This window comes from Taudactylus pleione, unplaced genomic scaffold (assembly GCF_031769625.1).
Source record: "Taudactylus pleione unplaced genomic scaffold, aTauple2 ptg000582l, whole genome shotgun sequence".
NCBI classification, from domain to species: Eukaryota; Metazoa; Chordata; class Amphibia; order Anura; family Myobatrachidae; genus Taudactylus; species Taudactylus pleione.
This window is the reverse complement of record NW_028284984.1, coordinates 739,368-763,294: the sequence shown is the minus strand read 5'-3', so window position 1 is coordinate 763,294 and position 23,927 is coordinate 739,368. Positions and strand designations below refer to the sequence as shown.

At 44.4% G+C, this 23,927-nt stretch overlaps 1 protein-coding gene across 1 annotated transcript in view; it reads left to right on the top strand.

Moving 5' to 3' along the window:
* Nucleotides 1-306: 306 nt before the first annotated feature.
* LOC148481402 (cysteine-rich protein 2-like) overlaps nucleotides 307-23,927 on the top strand; it is a 191,454-nt gene continuing 167,833 nt past the window's right edge. The window contains exon 1 of the mRNA XM_088453533.1: nucleotides 307-428. Within this exon, the coding sequence (XP_088309659.1) occupies nucleotides 386-428 (43 nt within the window). The 5' untranslated portion in view covers nucleotides 307-385. The remainder of the gene's footprint in view (nucleotides 429-23,927) is intronic.

The following is a 23,927-nucleotide window of genomic DNA, read 5'->3' as shown; positions in this document are numbered from 1 at the left end:
AATAAGATTCATTTAAATGATTTTAAAGCTATTGTGACTTGAATATATATGTATACTGTATATATATATATATATATATATATATATATATATATAAACATACAATGCACAAACCGAGCTATTTGTTTTGATTCTCATTGTAGAAGAAGATGGCATTTTGACAAGCAGTAGCCGCCAGCAGTAGAAGCAGCAGACGAGGGATAATGAAGGGCGGGGTCGGGGAGTTATGCCAATAGGAGCAGTAGGAATATGGAGTAGGAGGAATAGTAGGAGCGGGGAGTGAGTGGAACTGCTTGTCACTGACGCACCAAGGCTCTACAGAGAACGTGGTGGGAGACAGCACCGGCAGCAGCAGCACATCAGCCACAAAGGACGCTTTACAGACATGGCATCCAAGTGCCCTAAATGTGACAAGACGGTCTATTTTGGTAAGCTGCATTTTCTGTCCACCTCGGTAATGTAATAATTGTAATCTCACCTGTGCACCTGATCTCGGCATCCTCTATCCTTCATATCCTTCATACCCATATACTGTATATATGTATGAATATATGTATATACTATATTTATATTTCCTATCCCAATAATCAAGTGTGCCTTGTGCTGATCATTGAAGCTGTTGCCCATATAGTACTGTAGTTATTTGCGATTTATATCATCACAATGGGCTGTGCTACTGCGAAATTCTCAATGGTCCATATGCACACAGGCTGCACATAGCCTGATATCCTCTGTACTGTGCATTTCTTTTTTATATTGTGCACTGTGTTTTTTTTTATGCAGCACGTTACTATATTTATTATATGTCCTCGTGTAATATATGTCTTTGGCATTACCATCTACATTGGTTACAGTAACTTCACTCAGCAGACAAAATATTGTATTGTAATATAAATCATAAAATAAACAGTTGAACTCAAAATTGACCCATTGTTGAGGGGCTGAGATGTAAAACTATTTTGTTTTTGTTTGCCACTAGTACTATGTGCTATATACATGATGCTACCTCTGTCAGTGATTTGCCTCTGAGTAATTTGTAAAATGCTTTGACAGGGCTTTGTAAATACAGTAGATTAATATACAATATTAATGAATCTGTTATGGAACAGATGAGAGTTTTGACAAACTTAGATGCAGTATGGTGTGGTAGAGAATTCCTCTCTTATGTTATGTGCAGCTGCTGGGGTGTATCTGGAAATAGTGTATATACAGTTTGTGTTGTGTTGTTAATAGGTTAACACCCTACAGTATGTTGTTCAAAGTCACATTACACATTTCTGTTTTCTTTATTTTTGTAATACAAAAATTGTGTGTATTCCAGCAAATTATGGATACCTTTCTCTCTAAACTGGGATTTTTGTTATTTTATATACAAAGGGGGGGGGGGGGGGCATTTATCAAAGCTGGGGGAGAGATAAAATTGTAAAAAATAATTATCAACCAATCTGCTTCTAATTACAATTTTTTAAACACAGCCTGCAAAATGTAAATTGGAATCTGATTGGTCGGTACTTTATCTCATAATTTTATCTCTCTCCCAGCTTTGATAAATGCCCCCCAAAAAGTGATGCAATGTCTATGTCTGACATAATAAAATAAAGTGTCTTTGCTTTCATCATCCCATTTGCAAATTACGAGCACCTTGAGTCCTGGCAAGTTCTGTAGCAATGGCGTCCTCTCAACCGCCTATACCTTCGTCCTATCTGCCGGCTAGAAGAAAATATACCCTTTCTGTAAGGATGTCTCAGGGCCAATGCTTTATTATTCTCTATCTCATGGTGACATGAAAGTACCATGTTCTGACAGAAATGTTGAAAACCTCTGCCCACTTCTCTGACAGGATAACCCCCATTCCTACTAACAAGCTCACATTTAATGGACCTTGGGCTCAGGGCAGCCAAGAGCCGCGGCGGGCCCGGGTGACAGGGGGCGTGGTCTAATCAGGGGAGGCGTGGCCACGTCCCCTTAGGAAAAAAACCCAGAATAAAAAAAACATTTTAGCAGAGCCGCTTCACTGGGAGGGGGGCACTGTGAGCCCCTCAGCCTGGCGCACAGCCAATGGGGGTCACGATCAGCATGATCGCTCCCCCCATAGGCATAGGAGACTGCTCCAGCTGCTGCGAGCAGTCTCCCACTGCAGCCCAGCACACAGCAGTGTGTGCTGGGCTGCTGTGATGTAGGAGGGATGGGGGGTGGTGCCAGACCAGGGCCCCCGCCGGGCCCCTCCAGCAAGCCTGGGCCCGGGTAATTTGTACCTGCTCCCCCCCCCCCCTCTCGGCACCCCTGCTTGGGCTACGACAATGGAGATCCGGCAGTGCCTTTCCGGCTTCAGCGAAGCCTTCCAGGCATTGCCAGGTCCCCCTGTCAAACACATGCGGAGACGGACCGATGCGTATGCGGATTACACCAGCGCCTGGCGCTGTCAGCGTTAGGCTGCAAGCAGGTGAGAGGAGGATCCTGCGGTTGAGGAGAACTTCGCTGGACCTTTGCCGGAGGGGTAAGTATTGATAAATACTAATGGCATTTTCCTTTGTTTCACAGTGATACTAAACGAAAATTGCCGCTGGTGTTTTCGTTCATTTATAAATGGGGCCCTTACTTACATGCACTGTCATTGGGTGATGTCATAGTCACGAGTTATGACATTTGGGGGTATATATACTAAAGGTCCATTTTAATTTATTTAAAATCGATGAAATACAGTAGATAAAAATCAATCAACATCGATGTTGTGTTTCTGGGACTAAATCACACATTTACTAATACTTAAAAAAACGAATCAAAAATTGTCTGTTAGTAAATGTGTGATTTAGCCCCAGAAACACAACATCGTTGTTGATCTATTTTAATAGATTTTCATCGATTTTAAATGGATCAAAGTTGATTAAAATGCACCTTTAGTAAATATACCCCTAGGGGTGCTGTAGTATCGGAAAACCCAAGGAAGGACAAGTACTCTCTAACAGGGGCCATTGAGTAAACAATAAAAATAATAGTTAAATGAAAAAGTCTAATTAACAACAAAAAATACAGAGTTTAGTAGCTAATGTTATACATCAGGACACTTGTCTGAACTGATGGGAAAGCGGAATAAACTGAGAAAGACTAGAACACTCATATTATACATTCGGCATCACAGTAGTATTAACAAATACTTAACGGGAAAGATTCTTTGTATATCTAATGGCAGAACTAGATAGCCACAGAGATTAAGCAAAAATGTTTGTAAACAGTATATTCAATAATACTGTACATACACTTATATCATCACATCAGGAGAAATTCTCTCCATATCCTTGTATTAATGATTGGAAATGCAAGGAAAAGGGCATATACTGTAGGTACATTAGTACAACTGGGAAGTTATCTTTGTGTTGTGTCAGAAATGATCTGGATTTCTCTTCTATGTCATAAACACCCATGATCATGCCAGTCACTGCCTGTTATTAGGATCCTAGTGTGATGCATAGGGGTAGAGATCCCAAGGACACTGCTTTCCCTGTGTGTCTGATCATCACCTGGATGCCGTCCACCCCTTTCACCACTACAGAAAATTCTTCACGTACCCCTGAACGTCAGAATGACAACCCCAGGCTGAGAACCGCTGATCTAGTAGGAAATGTCTGTGAATTGTACTATTTGTGATTGTTAACTTGTGACGTGAGCTGTAACTTATCAATGGCCTGACTTCTGGTTATTGTGATCTTCTGTACACAGAACAAAGCAGCAGTGACTGAGTGGTTTATTTTGTTACGTCACATACAGTTATGCTGCATACACACGGTCAGATTTTGTTAACGAGCTGAACCATAACGATTGTAAAAATCGTTCATATCTTTGAAATGTTGGGCATGCATCGACCAACAATGTGCGTTCCCGCATGTCAGATAACGATATCTGACATCGACTGTGTTTGCAGTAAGATTTGGACGATTTAATTAATTTTAATACTGTCAGAAATCGTTCAATCATTCATCGTTCATAAAATCGTTCAAATCGTTGATGAAATCGATCAATCGTTCATCGTTCATCATTATCATTCAACGAAATCGATGATCTGACATATCTGACCATTTGTATGCACCATTAGACATACAATAACTTTCAGTCCAGTAAATATCTCTACTTTTGTTTTAAATTTGTACATAATTTACTCACATAATTGCTGAAATGCCCAAGCAATACAGTGTCATCTCTTGTATTTTCTTTACAATGAATTTACTAGTGCCAACAAATAGTCTTTCTTTACTTGTAATTGGGTGCCAGTAGCTATAGAATAATACAAGTACTCAGGCTATGCATTTTCATCACCACTGGGATATTTATTTTTTTACATCACACTTGCATGCAGAAACTCATCTAATTTTTTTATTAATTTGTCCCTTTGCAGTTTGTCTATCCTGTCAAGCTGAAGACCTTACATAATTGTATTGGAAAGCCACAAAATGAAGTTTATTGTATTGACTGTCAGTGACTGTTCTAGAGAATGACATCTTGCTTGAAGAAAAGTACCCCTAAAATATATGGGGATTTTGTAGATATGATTCACACATGTAATTATGGACTGGCCAGCCCACCATAAAGCGGTCACTCTGTAATTCTGTTTATATTTTGGCCATACTCACTCAGCCACACAGCTGTTGTGGTATATACCAGTTTCATTATGTCGGTGAAGCCGATGTAACATAGCTCGCCAGATTTCTCCGATAAGTATAATTACTGATCACCACATGTGGCAGCAGTAAGAACACAGGCCCTGATTCAGAGCCGGACGCTCTGACAGAGCGCTCGCTCTGAATCAGGGCCGTCCTTCTGAATTTTTAGAGCGGCCTTCCGGCCGCTCGTATAGCTGTGGGTGACCACCCACAGCTATAGCGAGCGGCCAGGAAGATGGTCGCGATGGTCAACACCATCGCAACCATCGGGCTTGCGACGAGACCCTTGTGGTAGGGTCTCGTTGCCGCAAGCCCTGGAGTGCTTTTGGCTCTATCAGAGCCGAAAGCACTCCCATTGACATCACTTGTGATGTCAGTGGGGCCGGCCCCAGACGGTAGGCATACCCATGGGAACGCCTCCATCAGGCCAGCCACGCCCCCGGCACGCCCACCAAAGGGGGCATGCTGTCACTCACCATCGACAGCACGCCCCCTTTGTAGCGAGACCCATAGCAACGGCTTGCCCGTCGCTATCCGGGTCTCGCGCATGCGCATGACGGAGCCGCCTCCGTCGTTCGCATGCGCACTTGGCCAACATCGACCCGCTTGCGAGTGCTCAGTGCTCGCGAGCGGGTCTGAATTAGGCCCATAGTTTAGTATGTATTGAAATTCTCCTGACAGGGTCAGGGGTTACAATAACAGCTTGTTCATGTCAAGAGTACAAAGTGATATCTTACGACATTCAGTGTCGCCATTTAACATTTCGACACTAGAATGTCGGCATATGTTTTTTCAGATTTTTTTTTTAGGGTTAGGGTTAGAGATTAGGTTTAAGGATAGGCTAAAATAAGCAAATAACCATATGTTAATATTCCAGCGTCAACATGTTAAAAGTTGACATTCTGGTCAGCAGCAACGGTTGCACACCCTTAGTTATGGACCTGTAGAAACTCTTTCCTGCATATGTTCCAGTATATTGTTCTGCATTCATTGCCGCGGTTGAAATAGTCACAGAAAAGCGCATTACGTTTTTTATAAAAGAAAGAAACGCTGTTATTCATAAATATGAATGAAGTATGGATACTTGCTACAGTACATCTTTTTCCTCTTCCCGTCCAAGATTCACAAGGAAAATTAAGTGCAGATGTACATTGAAACAAATGTACATCCTGTACAAAAAATGATTGTGTTGGATTCTTAAAGTTTGGTCATTAACTTCCCCAACACCCTCTGACCTTTCCACCAACCATGGCAGATAGACATCAATGATCAGAGATCCATCGGGGAATTGGGAAAATTCAACACGTTAAAAATCCCAGACTCGCCGATTCCAACCGTTTTTGGGTCGGAATCAGGGAATCTAGATTGTCCGACATGTTGGATTTCTCTGATCCCCCTGGACTCGGCGTTGGCAGAACGAGGAATTGTTCTGATACAGCCTAGATGTATGGGACCAATTAGGCAGAGAAAGGATTGCAGCTGTAGTGTTCCCGCTAGACTGTTTTGCCAGTACCACGCCAGTGTTCTCCCCAGACTGTTTTTTGCTGGTGCACCACCCGGCAGGAAGCAGCCACCACCCGGCACTTTGGGAGCCTGCAAGTGGGGACAGTATCTGGGAGCTGTATAGAAAAGAACAGATCATACAGAGTTTGCAGCTTTTTCATAATCAGACTGGGCCTCTAATAAGAAGAGAAGAATTAATATATAAAATGTTATTTGAAGTTTAAATCATTATAAGGTCTGGGTTTAAAACATTTTATTATTTTCAAGGCCCCCACTCGGCTACTTCTTGATGCAACCCGGCTGGAAAAAAATTCTGGGGAGAACACTGCACGCCCTGTTAAATTTTTAACTGATGAGTTGCGCTCTGCTCATTTTTTTAGTGTTGAATTGCTCCCTGCACTTCTCCAGAGGATGACACACTGGGGAGCCACCATGGAGCATTATTAAATGAGTGGAGCAAAGGCTGGGCAACCGGAAACAACCCAGCACCCAGGAGGTGCATATCAATCAAGAAGAGGGGGGACTTCACTGATTCCACTCAATGTCACCGCCGGACATGAATTTGAGCTGGTCTCTCTTGTCCATGCTGTACTGCTGCTGAGCGTGCCAGTAGCCTCGCGCCACAGGCACCCTTCCCCTCACGTAACGTTCCCCCTACCCTCCCAAGACTCCTGTCAATGGGTCCCTCCAAGATCCCCGAGAGGTTCAGACTGGACAGGGTGGCCGTGGTGACCATCATTCCCAGCAATGTTAACCCCAGGACAGGGGTGGATCTCCTAGAGACAATGGAGGCGCCCAACCCCTAAAGGGGCTCCTACATCTACATCATGCACAGCAGAGGGATCCGACTTGACCACCAATCTTCCACCCGCTACTGCTGTAGCTGTCACAAACCGTGCTAGAGACCTCCGTCCCAGACCCCTGCATCTTCCCATACGTCTGTGCCATTGCTGCCCGCTGTGCCGTCAGCCTGCTGTTCCAGTGATCTCCGTCCATTGTCACACAGCATACCTGTAGCCCTGCCAATTCACCCTGTTAGAGTAGCTGAGAGTGCTGCACATTCAGAATGATCCCCCAGGCTACTGCAGAACCTTTAGGGTGACCTTCATTTTACAATCAAGATTCCCCATCCTCCTCCAGAGAGAAGCTGCCTCACATAGTATGTACCTGGACTTATCACACCGTGAACTTTCACATAAAGAGCAAAGACCTTTTCTCAGCAATCAGGACCTTACCCAAGCCCTCCTTGTGTTTTTTTCATTGAGCCTATTGTTACTCAGTACATTCCTAATATAGTGTTCACTCTAGCTCCGGCAGCAGGCAGGGCGCCGGAGCTAGAGAGGGCAACTTTGTGAGCACGCTAAAGGCGCGCGTGCGTCCGAGAAAGGGGCGTGGTCATGAAAATGGGGCGTGTCTATAAGACGCGTCCCTTTTTGTCATACTTGGGGGCGTGCCCGGCACTTACGGACATGCCGGGCAGCCCCCAAGCGCTGCAGACAGTAAGAATAGATGTGTCTATTCTCCGGCGGTGACCGGGTCACCGCACATTTCTCCACCTGCGAGACACTGCGTACCGCGGGTGAAGACGGCACCCGCAGGCTGTGAGGGCAGGGCGCTTTTCGCCCTCCTTCTGGAGGGCAGGGTGCTTTTTGCCCTCCAGAAGGAGGGCAGGGCGCCGTGCCCCGCTAAAACGGCCTAGCGGGAACGCTACTTAATATACCACGAATAATTGCCTTATATATCAGACCCACTGATGCTCATCATATGGAACTATTATTGGTGTCCTTACAATTTGACAAACCTTTTTGATGCATTTCCTATTGAACTATACATCTGCTTACTATCCATACGTATCTAAATCATATATTCTCTCTCTCTTTATATATATACTGTACACACATTTTTCCTAGAGCCTGCGGAGTCACAACTTGAATCACAGTGGCGAGTGGTAAAGTTACCAGGTGTAAGAAACACACCTATATAGGGGTGGGATTTTTTCTGCTATTCTTTTGAAAAACACTCCAATCTGTGGATAATTATTGGTGATTATGGGGTCTATTTACAAAGACTCCACATACCGTGAAGTTAACGCCACTCCTGCTTCAACTGCTACCGCTGTGAAGCAGGAGCCGGCTACCGCAGCTGTTACTAAAAATAGACTTGCCGAGGAGGGTGACTGCTAAGTGACCCCCCTAGGCAGTAACAGCTAAGACCTCTTTCGACTGACAGCCTGTGCCTGACTCACCATCTTGGCCGGCAGCTGCAGCAGTGAACTTTTTTAAATTTTTTTTGTAAATTCTTTATCAACACACTTTAAAATGACAACAAGCGCTTCCAGCTTCACCAGTGAGGAGAAGCAGATACTGGCAGCTTCAGGAGGGGATATCAGCGCTGGAGAAGTCACCAGACGGTAACTGTCCTCTCCCCTTAGTAACACCTGGGACACTTAGTGCTGCCGTAGCTGTCTATGGCTGCACTAAGTAGCCCAGGTGCAGTGCGATGTTGCAGCCTGCCCTTAGTGCTGGCAGGCTGCAGGCAGAGAAAATCCCTTTAGTACGTACTGAGAAGTAGCATATACAGGGATTTTCTTTGCCTTTAGCGTTTCTAACCCCTTATCTCCCCTTAGTAAATAGACCCCTATATCATCTTATTTCAGCAATGTACTGATGAAGTCTCATAAGGTGCCGAAATGCGTAAGGAGGCTCTGAGATCCACAAAAAGGATACACAACTCTGAGCCCTAGAATAAGGGTAGAAAAATCTTATACCTTGAGTGGTACATTTGTGAAGATAAGGGTCTCCACGGTGTGTATCATTCATCCCATCGGTTTTACCCTTCAGGGGCTGACAAAGGAATGAACCGGAAGTAGCCTTTGTGAGTTCCATAGTGCGGTCCAGCAACCAAGGAGGTAGACAAAAAGTTTGGTCGCCACTGTTGACACCATCTAGTTGTGTAAGCTGATGCATGAGCAAGTATAAATAAAAATTTGTGCTGCAGAGCTGCGTTTTTGCATCCCAGTATAGTTGCCATCTTTATGGGCCTGATTCTAAATCAGATGGATCTCTCCTCATGGATGCAGAAAGCAATTTTTATCATATTCAGACTCATAATAAGCCTGGCTTAATATCAATAGTAGAGATGTGCGCCGACCCTCGTGTTTTGGTTTTGGATCTGGATTTCCCCTGGTTTTGGATCTGAATCTGGTTTGGGATTTTTTTCCTTGGTGTTTTGTTTTTAGGTTTTGGTTTTGGATCTGGATTTTTTTTTCTTAAAATATCATAAAAACAGCTAAAATCACATAAAATGGGCCTGTTTTTGTTCCTACAGTATTATTAACCTCAATAACATTTATTTCCAGTCATTTCCAATCAATTTTGACCACCTCACAATATTATTTTTTTCATCTAGTTAAGGCCAAAAGGTTGCATCCAGCTAGCTGGCTGACTAAGCTAAGCGACACAGTGGGCAGTACTAACATGTGGCAGTTCAGCTTCCAAGATCCAACACAGATACAGTGTGTTATACAGTGTGTGTTGGATACACCAATAGTGGACTTACTGTGACAGCAGTGTCGGCAGTGCCGGGTGCTGGCGGTGTCCTCAATGCGAGAGTGTCAGTGGTGTCCTCAATGCGGAAGTGCCATCAGTGTTGGCAGTGTGGCGGTGTTGGCAGAGTGGGGGCCCTGGCAGTGTCCTGAGTGCATAGTGCCGGCAGTGTCGGCAGAGCGGGGGTGCCAGCGGTGTCCTCAGTGCAGGAGTGGTGACAGTTTCGGCTGTGCAGGCATGCCCTCGGTGTGGGAGTAGTGGCAGTGCGGGGTCGCTGACGGAGTCCTCAATCTGTGGGGCAGTAGTGTGGGGGTGCTGGTAGTGTCCTTAGTGCAGGGTGCCGGTGGTGTCGGCAAAGCAGGGGTGCCAGCGGTGTCCTCATTGCATGTGTGCTGACAGTGTCGGTAGTGCAGTGGTGGTGTATATGAACACTCTCCAGGATGTAGGTGTATATGTGTCAAAGTCAACAATCAAGAGAAAAACTTCACAAGAGTGAATATAGAGGGTTCACCACAAGATGTAAACCATTGGTGAGCACCAAAAACAGGAAGACCAGATTAGAGTTTGCATTACAGTAGTGGAATAACATCCTATGGACAGATGAGACAAAGATCAACTTGTACCAGAGTGATGGGAAGAGAAGAGTATGGAGAAGGAAAGGAGCTGCTCATGATCCAAAACATACCACCTCATCAGTGAAGCATGGTGGTGGTAGTGTCATGGCGTGGGCATGTATGGCTGCCAATGGAACTTGTTCCCTTGTATTTATTGATGATGTAACTGCTGACAAAAGCAGCAGAATGAATTCTGAAGTGTTTCGGGCAATATTATATGCTCATATTCAGTCAAATGCTTCAGAACTCATTGGACTTCACAGTGCAGATGGACAATGACCCGCAGCATACTGCAAAAGCAACCAAAGAGTTTTTTAAGGCTAAAAAGTGGAATGTTATGCAATGGCCAAGTCAATCCCCTGACCTGAATCCGATTGAGCATGCATTTCACTTGATGAAGACAAAACTGAAGGGAAAATGCCCCAAGAACAAGCAGGAACTGAAGACATTTGCAGTAGAGGCCTAGCAGAGCATCACCAGGGATGAAACCCAGCGTCTGGTGATGTCTATGCGTTCCAGACTTCAGGCTGTAATTGCCTGCAAAGGATTTGCAACAAAGTATTAAAAAGTGAAAGTTAGATTTAGGATTGTTTAGTTTGTCCCATTACTTTTGGCCCCTTAAAAAGTGGGAGGCACATATAGAAACCGTTGTAATTCCTACACCGTTCACCTGATTTGGATGTAATTACCCTCAAATTATATCTGAACGTCTGCAGTTAAAGCACATCTTGTTTGTTTCATATCAAAGCCATTGTGGTGGTGAATAGAGGCCAAAATATGAAAATTCTGTCAATGTCCCAATATTTATGCACCTGACTGTATATGCTACAGAATAAAATTCCATAATTCCTTAGTATGTAGCAAAATGCATGTTATAAAATCAAATTATTGACCTTGCAGATGGCCCAAGAAGAATGGTGTCCAAATCTGCATCTAACAATAAACCAAACAGGACAATGCTTTTATTCTTCTTTGGTGTTTTAGGAGTAAGTAGAACCATGAGAGATCTTGGCTTGTAAACTGTGGATTTGTATAGAAAGACAGAAGGAAAAATTTTAGTAACAGTAATTCATTTCGATTTCCAATTTTTTTAGTTGCCTCAGCCGTTTTTTAATACGCTCGTATGTAAAATTTCACGATCTTGGCTTGAAAAACGGTGGATTTGTATAGAAAGACAGAAGGACAGAATGACAGAAGGACAAATTTTCAATTTTATATAGTAGATTTTGTAATTGTTGTATTGGGTGTATAGCCCTATGATATTATCTACTGTATTTTGAGTGTAGCATCATTGGTATCTTGTTTGTTAGGGCAGATTTGTAACTTCTAAACATTAGATTCTCCCTAGAACAATTTAATCCTTGTCAGTCAGCTTTATTGATAAGCGCCCTCTACTGGTTTGTTTCTATTTATCTATCTGTCTGTCTGTCTGTCTGTCTGTCTGTCTGTCTGTCTGTCTATCTATCTATCTATCTATCTATCTATCTATCTATCTATCTATCTATCTATCTATCTATCTATCCACACACACACTCACCATATTTGTTTAACCTTTCTGGGGGGAAGCCAGTCTCCATCTTGCCTCCCTGCCCCATATAGGAGGGAGTATTCCTGGGCTTCCACTTAATGTTGCTGTAGCCCCTGCCACACACAAGAGGTGGGAGCCACATACACTCACAACCTCCGCCACCCACGGTGCATGCTAAGGAGAGACGAGCCACCCAGAACCCACAAAGAGAAGCACCACATTAGGACTACAATTATGAGGTAGACAGAGGTGGTCAGGCACTTTAAAGCACTGGTTACCAAAAGACCTGAAGTCTGACTTAACATAGCAGGTGTTCTAGTTTACAAGTAAAATAACTGGTTCTGCTAAAAGGAGATATAGAAAACATGCATTTTACTTGATGACAGGTTTAAGCTAAAGTCACACAGGAGCAGTCTATGTCATGTCATATATTGAACTCAGCATTGCTAAATATGTGGATAATATGAATTGGGGCACTACTGTGTGGCATAAGATGAACTGAGGGCATCATATTACAGTACATGTATTGTAACATTAAGGGGAAAATTCAAATAGACCCGATATTTTTTGGGCAAATAAAACAGGATTTTAACACTTGAGTTGTCTTCGGGCAATTCAATTAGATCCCTTCTTATTCGCACGAAAAATAACTGTTTTCGGGCGAATACACATAGGATCTGCGATAAGTTAATGGATCCTATGTGTTAATGCAATCAGGGCAGTTTCTAGGGTTTGAGGCTCCCAGTGGGAGCAGTCAAAATGCGCCCCCCCCCCCCTCCCTCGAAGCAGTAATATTGTGGAGTGGGCGTGGCCTCATCGTGAGGGGGTGTGGTATCACAGTAAGGGAGTGTGATCTCGAAAGACCACAGAATGACAGCCACTGTGACTACTGAGTACTGGGTTGGCTAACCTGTCAGGGGCAAAGCGCTGAAAAATATATGTAGTTAAACAAAAGACAGACAGCATGCGCTGTCACAAGCCAACGCCGCATTTCTGTGTGCATGCCTTTGGTGTGACATTTGCAGAAGTATGACCTTGCATCACACCCAGTTTTAGTCGCGTTGGGAGCGAACCCAGCACATTGAAAATAAAAGCCAGATCCACATAAAATACACTGCAACAAACCACTTCCACATAAAATACACTGCAACAAACCACTTCCACATAATAGATTGGAAAAGCCAGAGGCACATAAACTACGTTTTAAAACCACATCCACCTCAAATACATTATTAAATCCAGAACCACAAAAAACACATTGAAAAAACAAGATTCACATAATACACACTTCATTCCAGCCCCCTCCCTTGCCATTCCATCGCTACAGGTCTTAGGCTTCCCCCCCATTGGCTCTCAGGCAAAAGTGCCCATTATGCAGTGCCCCCTGTAGTTGTCCCCATATGCAGTGTCCCCTGTATTTGTGCCCCTTATGCAGTGTCCCCTGTATTTATGCCCCTTATGCAGTGCCCACAGTGGTAGTGCAACTTATGCAGAGCCCACAGTAGTGGTGCCCTTTATACAGTGCACCCAGTAGTAGTGCCCCCAGGAGTGGTGCCCCCTATGCCATGCCACCATTAGTAGTGCCCCCTGTAGTCATGCCCCCATCAGTAATGCCCCCAATAGTAATGGTCCCTGTTGTAGTGCCCCAGTAGTAGTGTCCCCAGTTGTATTGCCCGAAATAGTAATGCCCCCTGTAATAGTGTCCTCAGTATTAATGCCCCGGTATTAGTCTCCCCAATAGTAATGCTCCCTTTGTACTAGTGCCCAAAGTAGTAAAGCCCCAAGTAGTAGTGCCCCCAGTAGTAGTGCCCCTGGGCCCTGAGTAATACCCCCAGTAGTGGTACCTCCTAAGCAATGCCCCCAGTAGAAGTGCCCCCTGAGTAATGTCCCCAGTAGTAGTGCCCGGGTGCCCCCAGTAGTGGTGTCTCCCCCCGCAGAAGTGCCCCCAGAGTAATGTCCCCAGGCTGCCTGCACATAAAAAAAAAAAACAGTAACACTTACCTTCAGCCCCGCTCCGGCGTCCGCTCCGCTCGGCTGCTCCTCTGCACTATGGGAAAGACGTCATGACGTCCTCCCATAGTGCACACTGGGGGAGACCCGGGAGCCGGAGCCTCCGTCTCTCCGGCTGCTCTGCTCTGCTCTGCCGGGCGCCCGCTGGTAACTGAATCTCAGCGGGCGCCCGGCAGTTAATATTCTGTTTCTGCTGCAGAGGTCGGAGGCGGCGCGCCCCGTGCGATTGCACGGGTCGCCTGCCCCTAGAAACGGCCCTGAATGCAATCGCCTGCCCGGAAACAGATAGTCATCAGGTATTTTTTTTTCAGAGTCTGCTGAGCTCCTGAAAAGAAATGCCCGATAGCAGGGGCACATAGAGGGGAAGGAATTACCAAGGCCCAGGCTTGTTGGAAGGGACCACTGCCACCCTTTCCTTCATTCCCTCTGCAGCTGAATAGTACACCTCCTGGTCCTGAGCTGTGTGTTGCTGTCTGATAATCCACTGCATTATGGAAAAGACTCTTACAAATGACAGACACTCAATTTGTTGTATTGTCTATTCACCAATAAAGTGTGAGATGTGCCTTCTCCTTATGCCTACAGTAAATTCCCTGACAGCAGCAATATAATATAGTTACTGAGCTATAGATAATAGTATACTCTCTTCATTTTGGTTCATAAGAAAGGGCCAATAAAATCTAGACATCTAGACTAGACATCTTTATAGGAATAGTAAGTAAATGAATTGACAATCTATTGCCAGTGCAAGCACCACCTACCCCACTGAGATGGAAGCGTAAAAAATAAATGATTTGCTCCTCCTTATTAAATAGGTGTACACAAATAGGGGAAATCCTTCCATGTTCAACATTATCTGGATGTACTAGCCATAAACAAATAACTGTCCTATAATAATGTAGGTGTATAGTGTCTGGCCTGGTGGGTCGAAGGCGTAATACCTTAAGTGTAACACTATAGAAATGATGATCACAAGTCACCTCATAATGCTGGTATCTTTACAATAACTTTACTGCTTCCTTCCTGGACTATTTTATGTTAGTTTATTCTTGAGACGTCAAGATGTACTGATTAAATATAAAAGTGTATATGAACAGTAGAGGGGTCTAACATCTGCAGGAGAAGGTAATAGGATTGAATCATAATTTGAGTACGGGAAAGAAAGGAGAGAGACTATGGCTGATATACACGGGCTTTGAAGAACAAATCATTGACAAAAACTTGTACTTTTCAGGTCTTATACTGAGTCACATGCATCCGCCGCCACTTTTCCGTTTGGTTGCAGCAGTTTCTTTCTTATATTAATGCAAGAATCTGCTTGTGTATGCCAAAGATCCGTGTGCGACCATGTGGAAACCTATCCCGCCCCATGTTTTTACATCCGCATTTCTATCTGCATTTGCTCCCACCCTATGCTAGGTGCAAAATATCCATCTGAAACAGGGGTCTGATTTCCGTCGGCATGCTTTGATATTGTGGGAATTGTGGAGGAAATAAGGCACATGCACTGTGCTAGAGTCTTCTGCTCATACACCTGTGCAATTATTTGCAGCCCCAAGAACATTGCATACGGCCCCCTCCTGTATTACAATGCCCCTGGTTGCAAACAATGATGCAAAGTGAATGATTGTCAGTAGATGGGTTCCGATCCATTTGCTTATAGCATTTTTTGTTTTTCTATTTATATTGTAACATTAATGCACATCCAGTGGGCTTTCAGAAAATGAATTTTAACTCAATTAACAGTCATACTGTATGTACAAGGACTAAAAGAAAACTTAAGGAGAGAGCGCCGCATCAGGACATGATGAAGGTATTATTGTGATGTAGCCAGATCTTGGCTTAGTGTTCCAGTAATGTTAGAAGTTGAGATAAACCACTTTTATTTGGGGGAACAACCTTCTAGAGCCTCCTATGCTAATGCAAAATATCTGCACAGTGTGTTTTTTCATTAGTTAGAATTTAGGGTGGAGTATTAGGTTCTTGTCAGCTAGTGATTCCTTGACTCAAAGCTGACCAAAATTTCCTGTCCTTATACAATCCCAGGTTATGCCCTTAAAATGCGGTGGATGAAGCTTTGCCTGAAAGTGATGTTCTGTAAATAACATTACCCACAAGCCTATTGTCATGAATAGAAGGATAGTTCTAGGCAGGGTAGTTCAAAGATCTTCCTAACTACTTCCTAATTCCTTAGGTTTACAGGGAAATCAGGGGAAAGCTGGGAGACCTGAGCACAGGTGGGTTGGAACTGATCTGAAATGTATATCAATTTATATGTAATAATGCTATAGTTATCCACAATTGCAGAGGAAATTACTATTATGAATAAACAATAGTCACTCATGTGGAGGTGCTCCCCTGAGAGTACATGTGTTAATGTTAAGAGGACAAAAGAAGAAAAGGAACTCTCATCTTTGCTGGGGGCACTCAAACAAAATATTAAAATATAACTTTTATTATGTATGTTAAAATGATCTTAACAACAAACAAACAACGTACAACACAAAGTATCAAACAATGATATAGCGAAAATATGAATAATAAATAGTATGATATTACTGAGTGTTAATACTCAGTAGTATAGGCAGCAGTCATGTTCAAGTAAATAGGCAACTCTCTGTATATAATCCGTAGTAAGAAAATATATAATACCTGGTAATAGCTTAAATAGTTATCTAGTATAGTCTTCTAATAGACCAATATGTAGTCTCTTTAGCACTCACTACTTCTTATCTCCAACATATAACTACATATACATTTATATACAGTTTTTCAAAATATAGTGATAGCATCCACCAATGGTACAATATGTATTGCCGTCCATCAATACCCTCAATAAGTCAATACAAATAAATGTACATGTGATTATATGTTGGAGGTAACATACATAATAAAAGTTATAGTTTAATATTTTGTTTAAGAGTGCCCCAAGCAAAGATGAGAGTTCCTTTTCTTCTTTTGTCCTATTAATACTTCCTAATTCCTCCCATTGTGCTCTATTTATTAACATTATTTTTACTAAAATAAAGTGAATTGGGTGTTTTCACAACCTTTTCACATTATTTTAGTTTAACATAAAATTACTAAAGGGCAATTGGAGAAGAATTTGTAACATTCTACTCCAACCCCTAATTATCACATATTATAGTAAGCATATCACAGTTCCCATAATTGTAATGGGAAATGTGATTTGGACAAAGTTACTAAAAATAAATTGTGAAAAAATACCTTTGCCTGTTTTTTAGTTGGCCGGTGAAAACAGGCATGTGTGAAATAGCCCTAACAGGCAGAGCAGAGCTGGGAGTCGGGCCCCAGTGATCAGCTGTGTGCAGTGGCGTAACTACTGCCCCCGCAGCCCCCGCGGTGGCTTGGAGGCGCTGGGTAGCTTGGGGGCGACGGGGGCAGTAGTAGTAACTACGGAGGGTGCAGTGGGTGCGGTCGCACCCCCTGCACCCTCCATCTGCCGGGCACCCGCTGAGTGTGTTACCAGCGGGCGCCCGGCTCCTTTCAAACCCCCGGTGGCAGCCGGAGGATGGAGCTCCCTCCGTCTTCCGGGTCCCGCAGGGCACTATGGGAGTGACGTAATGACGTCACTCCCATAGTGCCGAGGAGCGGACGCCGGGGTATGGACGGCAGCAGCACTGGAGCGGGGATAAAGGTAAGTGTTTGTGTTTTTTTCTTTTGTGTGTGTGTGTTTGTGTGCGCGCGGAGGGGGGGAGCAACTACAGGCGGCTAACTACAGGCGGCTAACTACAGGGGGCTAACTACAGGTGGCTAACTACAGGTGGCTAACTACAGGCGGCTAACTACAGGGGGCTAACTACAGGCGGCTAACTACTAGAAGGGGCACTACAGGGGGCCCAGCATAATGGGCACTACTACAGGGGGCACTACTTTAATGGGCACTACTACAGGGGGCCCTGCATAATGGGCACTACTACAGGGGGCATTGCATAATGGGCACTACTACAGGGGGCCCTGCATAATGGGCACTACTACAGGGGGCATTGCATAAGGGGCACTACTACAGGGGACATTGCATAAGGGGCACTACTACAGGGGGCATTGCATAATGGGCACTACTACAGGGGACATTGCAAAAGGGGCACTACTACAGGGGGCATTGCATAAGGGGCACTACTACAGGGGGCATTGCATAAGGGGCACTAGTATAGGGGGCATTGCATTTTGGGGCACAACTACAGGGGGCACTGTATAAGGGGCACTAATTTGATACACGCAGTTTACAGGTTATAAACTATGTTCCCAATAATCTGGTTCTACATGGACATAAAAACTGTGCAACCTGTCTTGAGCTGAGGTGACAGACTGGCAGGAGCAGAAAGGAGGGTTGGTGAAGTAGATCTGTCAGGGTGGGATGTAATGGGCATTACTGTTTGGCATAATGTGTATTTGGCATTACTGTGTGCACAATGTGCTATTAGGGGCATTACTGTGTGGCATAATGTGTAAGGGGCATTACTGTGTGGCATAATGTGTTGTATGTGGCATTACAGTGTGGCATAATGTGAAATAGGGGCATTACAGCATGGCATAAATTTGTTATAAGCGCTTTACTGTATGTCATTATGTGTTATATGTGGCATTATTGTGTGTAATGTGTAAGGGGCATTGCTGTGTGGCATAATGTGTTGTAAGGGGCACTCCGGTTTGGCATAATGTGTTGTAAGGGGCATTCCGGTGTGGCACACTGTGTTATAAGTGGCATTACTTAGTGTGTCATAATGTGTAAGGCACGTTGCTGTATCATGTAACCACACACCTTAAACGTAGTCTTTGGGTGTGTTTGATCTTTGGGTTGGGGGGGGGGCGCCTGAAACTTTTTTGGCATGGGGGAGCAAAATTTATAGTTACGCCACTGGCTGTGTGGTCTAAACCGACCACAAGCTATTCACTGCAAAAAAAAAAAAACACCTGCATCTTGGGTGATTGGTGCTCGGTGATGTCCTCTGGGGCTCCGGTCAGCTAGTTTCCCGGCTCCTGCAGCATAGAACAGCTGACCATGGTCAAAGTGCAGGATGGGGGACCAGCTGACCGGAGCCCCGGAAGACGTCACCGAGCACTGAGCACCGGAGGTAAGTGAAAGTTCGGGGGGATGGGGGGTCGTGGTCACGCGTGCGGGGGGGGGTTGTATGGTGAGAAGGTCAGCGCATGCGCAGGCACCTTCTCACTGTATTTTTTTTTTAAATGGGATGGGATTCTATGACAGTGGTTCCCACCCTGGGGTGCCTCAGGACACTTACAGGGGTGCATTGGGTTGGATGTCCACTACAAAATAAAATGATTTTTAGTCAGTGTGATAGGCAAAATCAGTGCTAATATGTGGACAGAAAGAAGCACAGTCCTGTCAGTCACCACATACCTGAGCCATATGGTGCATACACACTGTACGATCTGTACCACCAACGGCTTGAAATATATCTTTCAGTGAAATCCTCCTGGCACATCTCTGAACAGGCACAGTTGATGATATCGTCCAAGTTGGCCGGCATGCATGGACGATGAAAGATATCTTTATCGTCCATGCGGGAACGCGCATCGTTGGCCGTTGTCAGGCTGGTGACTGCAACGATAATGATATGAACAATATCGTTATCGTTCATATCGTTCATAATAGTCGGACCTAGTGTACTCACCATAAGGGTGACAAATAAGCACAATTTTCTTCATTTCATTTTTTCTGAATTTCTCAATAACAAACTTTTGGCCCAGGGGTGCCATGGAAACAATGCTGATACTCTAGGGTGCCGTGATTCGAAAAAGTTTGGGAACCACTGGCCTATGATATTGCGAATTTATGCAAAAATATCACACTATGATCTGCATTTCAAATGCGGATTGTAGTAAATAGAGCCCATCGTCTCCAGTACATGTATGTGTGTGAATTCCATTCTTTTCAAGAAAAACATCATTTTAAATTGTTATTCTTTGTGCAAAAAAAGTTACCATATTTCCCTTTGTTCCTTTTTATACTCTGTTACAATAACAGTGCTATTTCTAGCAAATAAACATTAATAATGGGAGGAAGCCTGATTTTGCAATTCACTAATCAGTCAGACAAGAGTGAGAAAAACGTCTGTAGTTGGAGTAGTTGGTGGAATTGTCTCTAGTTGCACAAACGTTACTACTAGTATTTATAGAGCCACACAATAGGCTATTCAGAAGATTAGTAGCTCTTGTCAGAGAAAAGCGTAGCCTAATGATGACAGAAGTAGTGTTTATTTCCTGTTGCTTCCGGCTCTGTTCTTTTAAAGTTAATCTTTCAGATTTCAGTTTCCTCCCTTTTTTCTAGATAAAATAGAAGTAATATAAGCAGAAAACGCACACAAAATACTGTTGCTGATATATTTTAGAGATGTGCGCCGACCCCCGTATTTTGATTTTGGTTTTGGATCTGGATCTCCCCTGGTTTTGGATCTGAATCTGGTTTTGTATTTTTTTTCTCCGTGTTTTGTTTTCTTGTTTTGGTTTTGGATCTGGATTTTTTCTTAAAAAATCATAAAAACAGCTAAAACCACATAATTTGGGCCTGTTTTTGTTCCTACAGTATTATTACCCTTAATAACAATGATTTTCAGGCATTTCTAGGCATTTTTAACCACCTCACAGCTCACAATATTGATTTCACTATTTTCCACCAATATAGGCCAAAGGCTGCAGCGAGCTGCCTGGCTAAAGTAAGCAACAGAGCAGCGGCACAAACGCACGGCAGTTTAAAAAAATATCAGACATCTATGAAACATTGCCACACAGCAGTGGCAGACAGGATGGCAGTTTAATGTCAATAAACTATAATAATGTCAGTCGGCATCCACAGCGTTGCTGGCTGGCTCTTGTGCGCTACTGCAGTTATGCCTAACACCCACAAGTACACATAGAAGAAAAAAATATAAGACACTTTCATTATTTTTTTTTGGAACACGACTGTAGTCGGGCAGCACAAGGTTGCAACGTGCATTGCTGGCTGGCTCTTGTGCTCTACTGTGGTTAAGCCTAACACGCATGCACACGGAAACATATAAAAAGACACTTTGATTTTTTTTTTTTTACTTTTTTTTTTTGGAGTCCAGAACTTGGGCCCAGAGATGGACACAGCACAAGCCCAGGACACAGCAGACAGCCCAGATGGATCGCCAGACAGCACAGTGACAGTGACAGCACCGTGACCAGAGACCAGAATGGATCAGCACAGACAGCACAGTAATAGTGACAGCACCGTGACCAGAGACCAGAATGGATCAGCAGACAGCACAGTGATAGTGCCAGCACCGTGACCAGAGACCAGAATGGATCAGCAGTCACCAGCCCAGGACACAGCAGTTAGCACCAGCACCTCTCCCAGCCCTACACTACCCACCATCCCAGATCAGTCTCCACAGCCGGAGTGGAAATGGCGTCCGTAGCGTGGTCCTTTATATACTACATTGATCATAGAGACGAAAGCTTGCGAACCGCGAGATTTCTGTCTCTATGGTTTTGCCTCGGTTTCGAGAACCGAGTAAGGCGGGAACCTCCGAGTCTGCCTGGATCCGACTCGGATATGCTAAATTTGGGTGGTTTCGGTTCTCTAGAAACCGAACCCACTCATCTCTAATATATTTTAATGTTAAACATTTAAAATTTCAAGATGTCATTGAACCAACTATCAATGTATTTTTCTGTCAAAAGAATAGAAACCACAGATTTGCTAAGCGGTGGTTCTTATGCTCCGACCAATCAGCGTGTCCCCAGTAATTCCTATGGAGAATGTCCCGGACTGGCCTCTCATTCGCGACGGGGCTCCAGGAGGAGCAGTAGCGTTGTTTTTTGTTTCGTGAGGGCTCAACAAGGGTTGTGTGGAATGTATTTATTTAAATACTACAATACTTGGTGTGTGTCTCCCATCTTTTGTTTAATATTTTTTCAAGTGGAGCACAGGTGTCAGCGGGCACCTAATGTCCTGGCATGCTGGGCAATCTTGCTGGGACCTGTAGGCCACCTGTAAGGAACAATATTATCTTACAATTTATTTACACTATTATCCAGCACTCAAAGCCCAGGGGGTGCGGAGAAACATCCCCACTTCCCTAGGGCTACCAGCTCTGGTCTAACCAGTTTGGGGCTAGTTCACGTAATGGCAGAGGGACCCCATGTTTTGTGTCCCCCTGCTATAGTGTCAGCTGCCCCGGCTGGTTCTGCCTAGTGCTGGCTATTGGAATATAGGTGGGACCCTTTTTTCTCCGCCGATCTTCCAATACTTGCCCTGGCTCAGAGGCCTGGGACTTTTTTTAAATTTTTACACCTTATAAATAAAACAAAGCCTGCACAGATCATAGTGATATTTGCAGTGGTTTTATTCCACTGCAGATTGACAGCTGATTGCCATCAGATTTTCTATGGAATAGGGGTAATACTGTTTTTTTGGAGTACAATCTGCCTTCTATGCCCCTCGGTTTCAATTCGAAAGCAAATCCGACGTTTAGTAGATTTACTCCTTGGTATTTAGTCCTTTTGCAGGCAGACCTCAAAGCAGGGCAAAAACGGTTAAAAACCATCCTCAGCACAACACACCAAGGACCCCATTTACTACAATCAGCATTTAAAACGCGGTTGTAGCGTTATATTTGCAACTAAATTCGCATTGCCAGTATAAGAAATATCACAAGAATTTATTAAAAATCCCTTGTAGGGACAGAGCTTGCGATAAAGCTCTGTGCCTGCGAATCTCATCCACTCACTTCTCCCTGTATTTTTCGGAAAAATACAGGGAGAATGTGGCTGCGCATGCTGCGCCTCCGGCTACCGCAACCCCCCCTAGCGATTAGACCACACAGCTGATCACTGGGGCCTAGCTCCCAGCTCTGCTCTGCCTGTTAATTGATGACACAACTATCTCCTCTAACCCCAAAGTGCGCTATCTTGGAGTTATCCTGGACTCCTCCCTCTCCTTCAAATCACACATTCAGCACCTCTCGCAGTCCTACCGTTTCCATCTCAGAAATATTTCTAAGATTAGACCCTTTCTCACCTTAGATGCTACTAAATCCTCCTATCTGGCCTCCCAGACTCCCACCTCTCTCCACTCCAATCTGTCCTCAATGTTGCTGCTCAGCTCATCTTCCTCTCCAAATGTTCTACGTCTGCCTCCCCTATCCTTCAAGCCCTAAACTGGTTCCCCTTCCCCTTCAGAACCCAATTCAAGGTTCTTACACTCGCCTACAAAGCCCTCACCCATTCATCTCCCATTTACATCTCTGACCTCATCTCTTTTCACACTCCTGCCCGTTCACTTCACTCAACAAGTGCATGCCGTCTCTCCTGATTACTTCCTCCCAGGGCCAAACTGGGACTAAAAATAGGCCCTGACATTAACAGCACACAGGCCCACCCCACGTCTGCACCTAGCATAGATTCCCCCCTTACTATTCCGGACTCCTCCCACTTCTTAGTCTATTCTCTTACAAATATAATTAATACCAGAATACCATACAAGTGTACATCATTCTCTGTATTAAAATACACACACTACAGAGCTCATCCTGCAGGGGATTCACACATGTGTCATATTCAGACATTTGGTATTTGGTTGGTTCTGTTAGGTAAAGCTGGCACTTCATTGGTCGAGATCACACACAAAGTAAAGGGAAGGCATTTTCCCAATTGACCAAGACCTAGCTTAGCAGTTCTAGAGAATTAGATAGTGTTCACTGTAGGATTTTTTTAGGGCAATGCTGCTGACCGCAGAGGATGACACATGTGTGCACACCAAAGCAGAGCAGTAATTATACATGTTGGTTCCGGTATGCAGTCTACATCTAGACACCGGTCATTTTACCGACGCCGGGAGACCGGCGCCCGGCATCCCGATCGAAGTGATGCCGGGCGCCTCTGCGGACAGCCGCGGGGGGGAGAGGGTTAGGTTTAGGGCTCCCGGGGGGGACTTAGGGTTAGGCCCCCCCGGGAGGTTAGGATTAGGCTAGGGGGGGGAGGGTTAGGGTTAGGCACCCCTGGGGGGGGGGACTTAGGGTTAGGCACCCCCCGGGGGACTTAGGTTTAATCGGCGGGGAAGGGG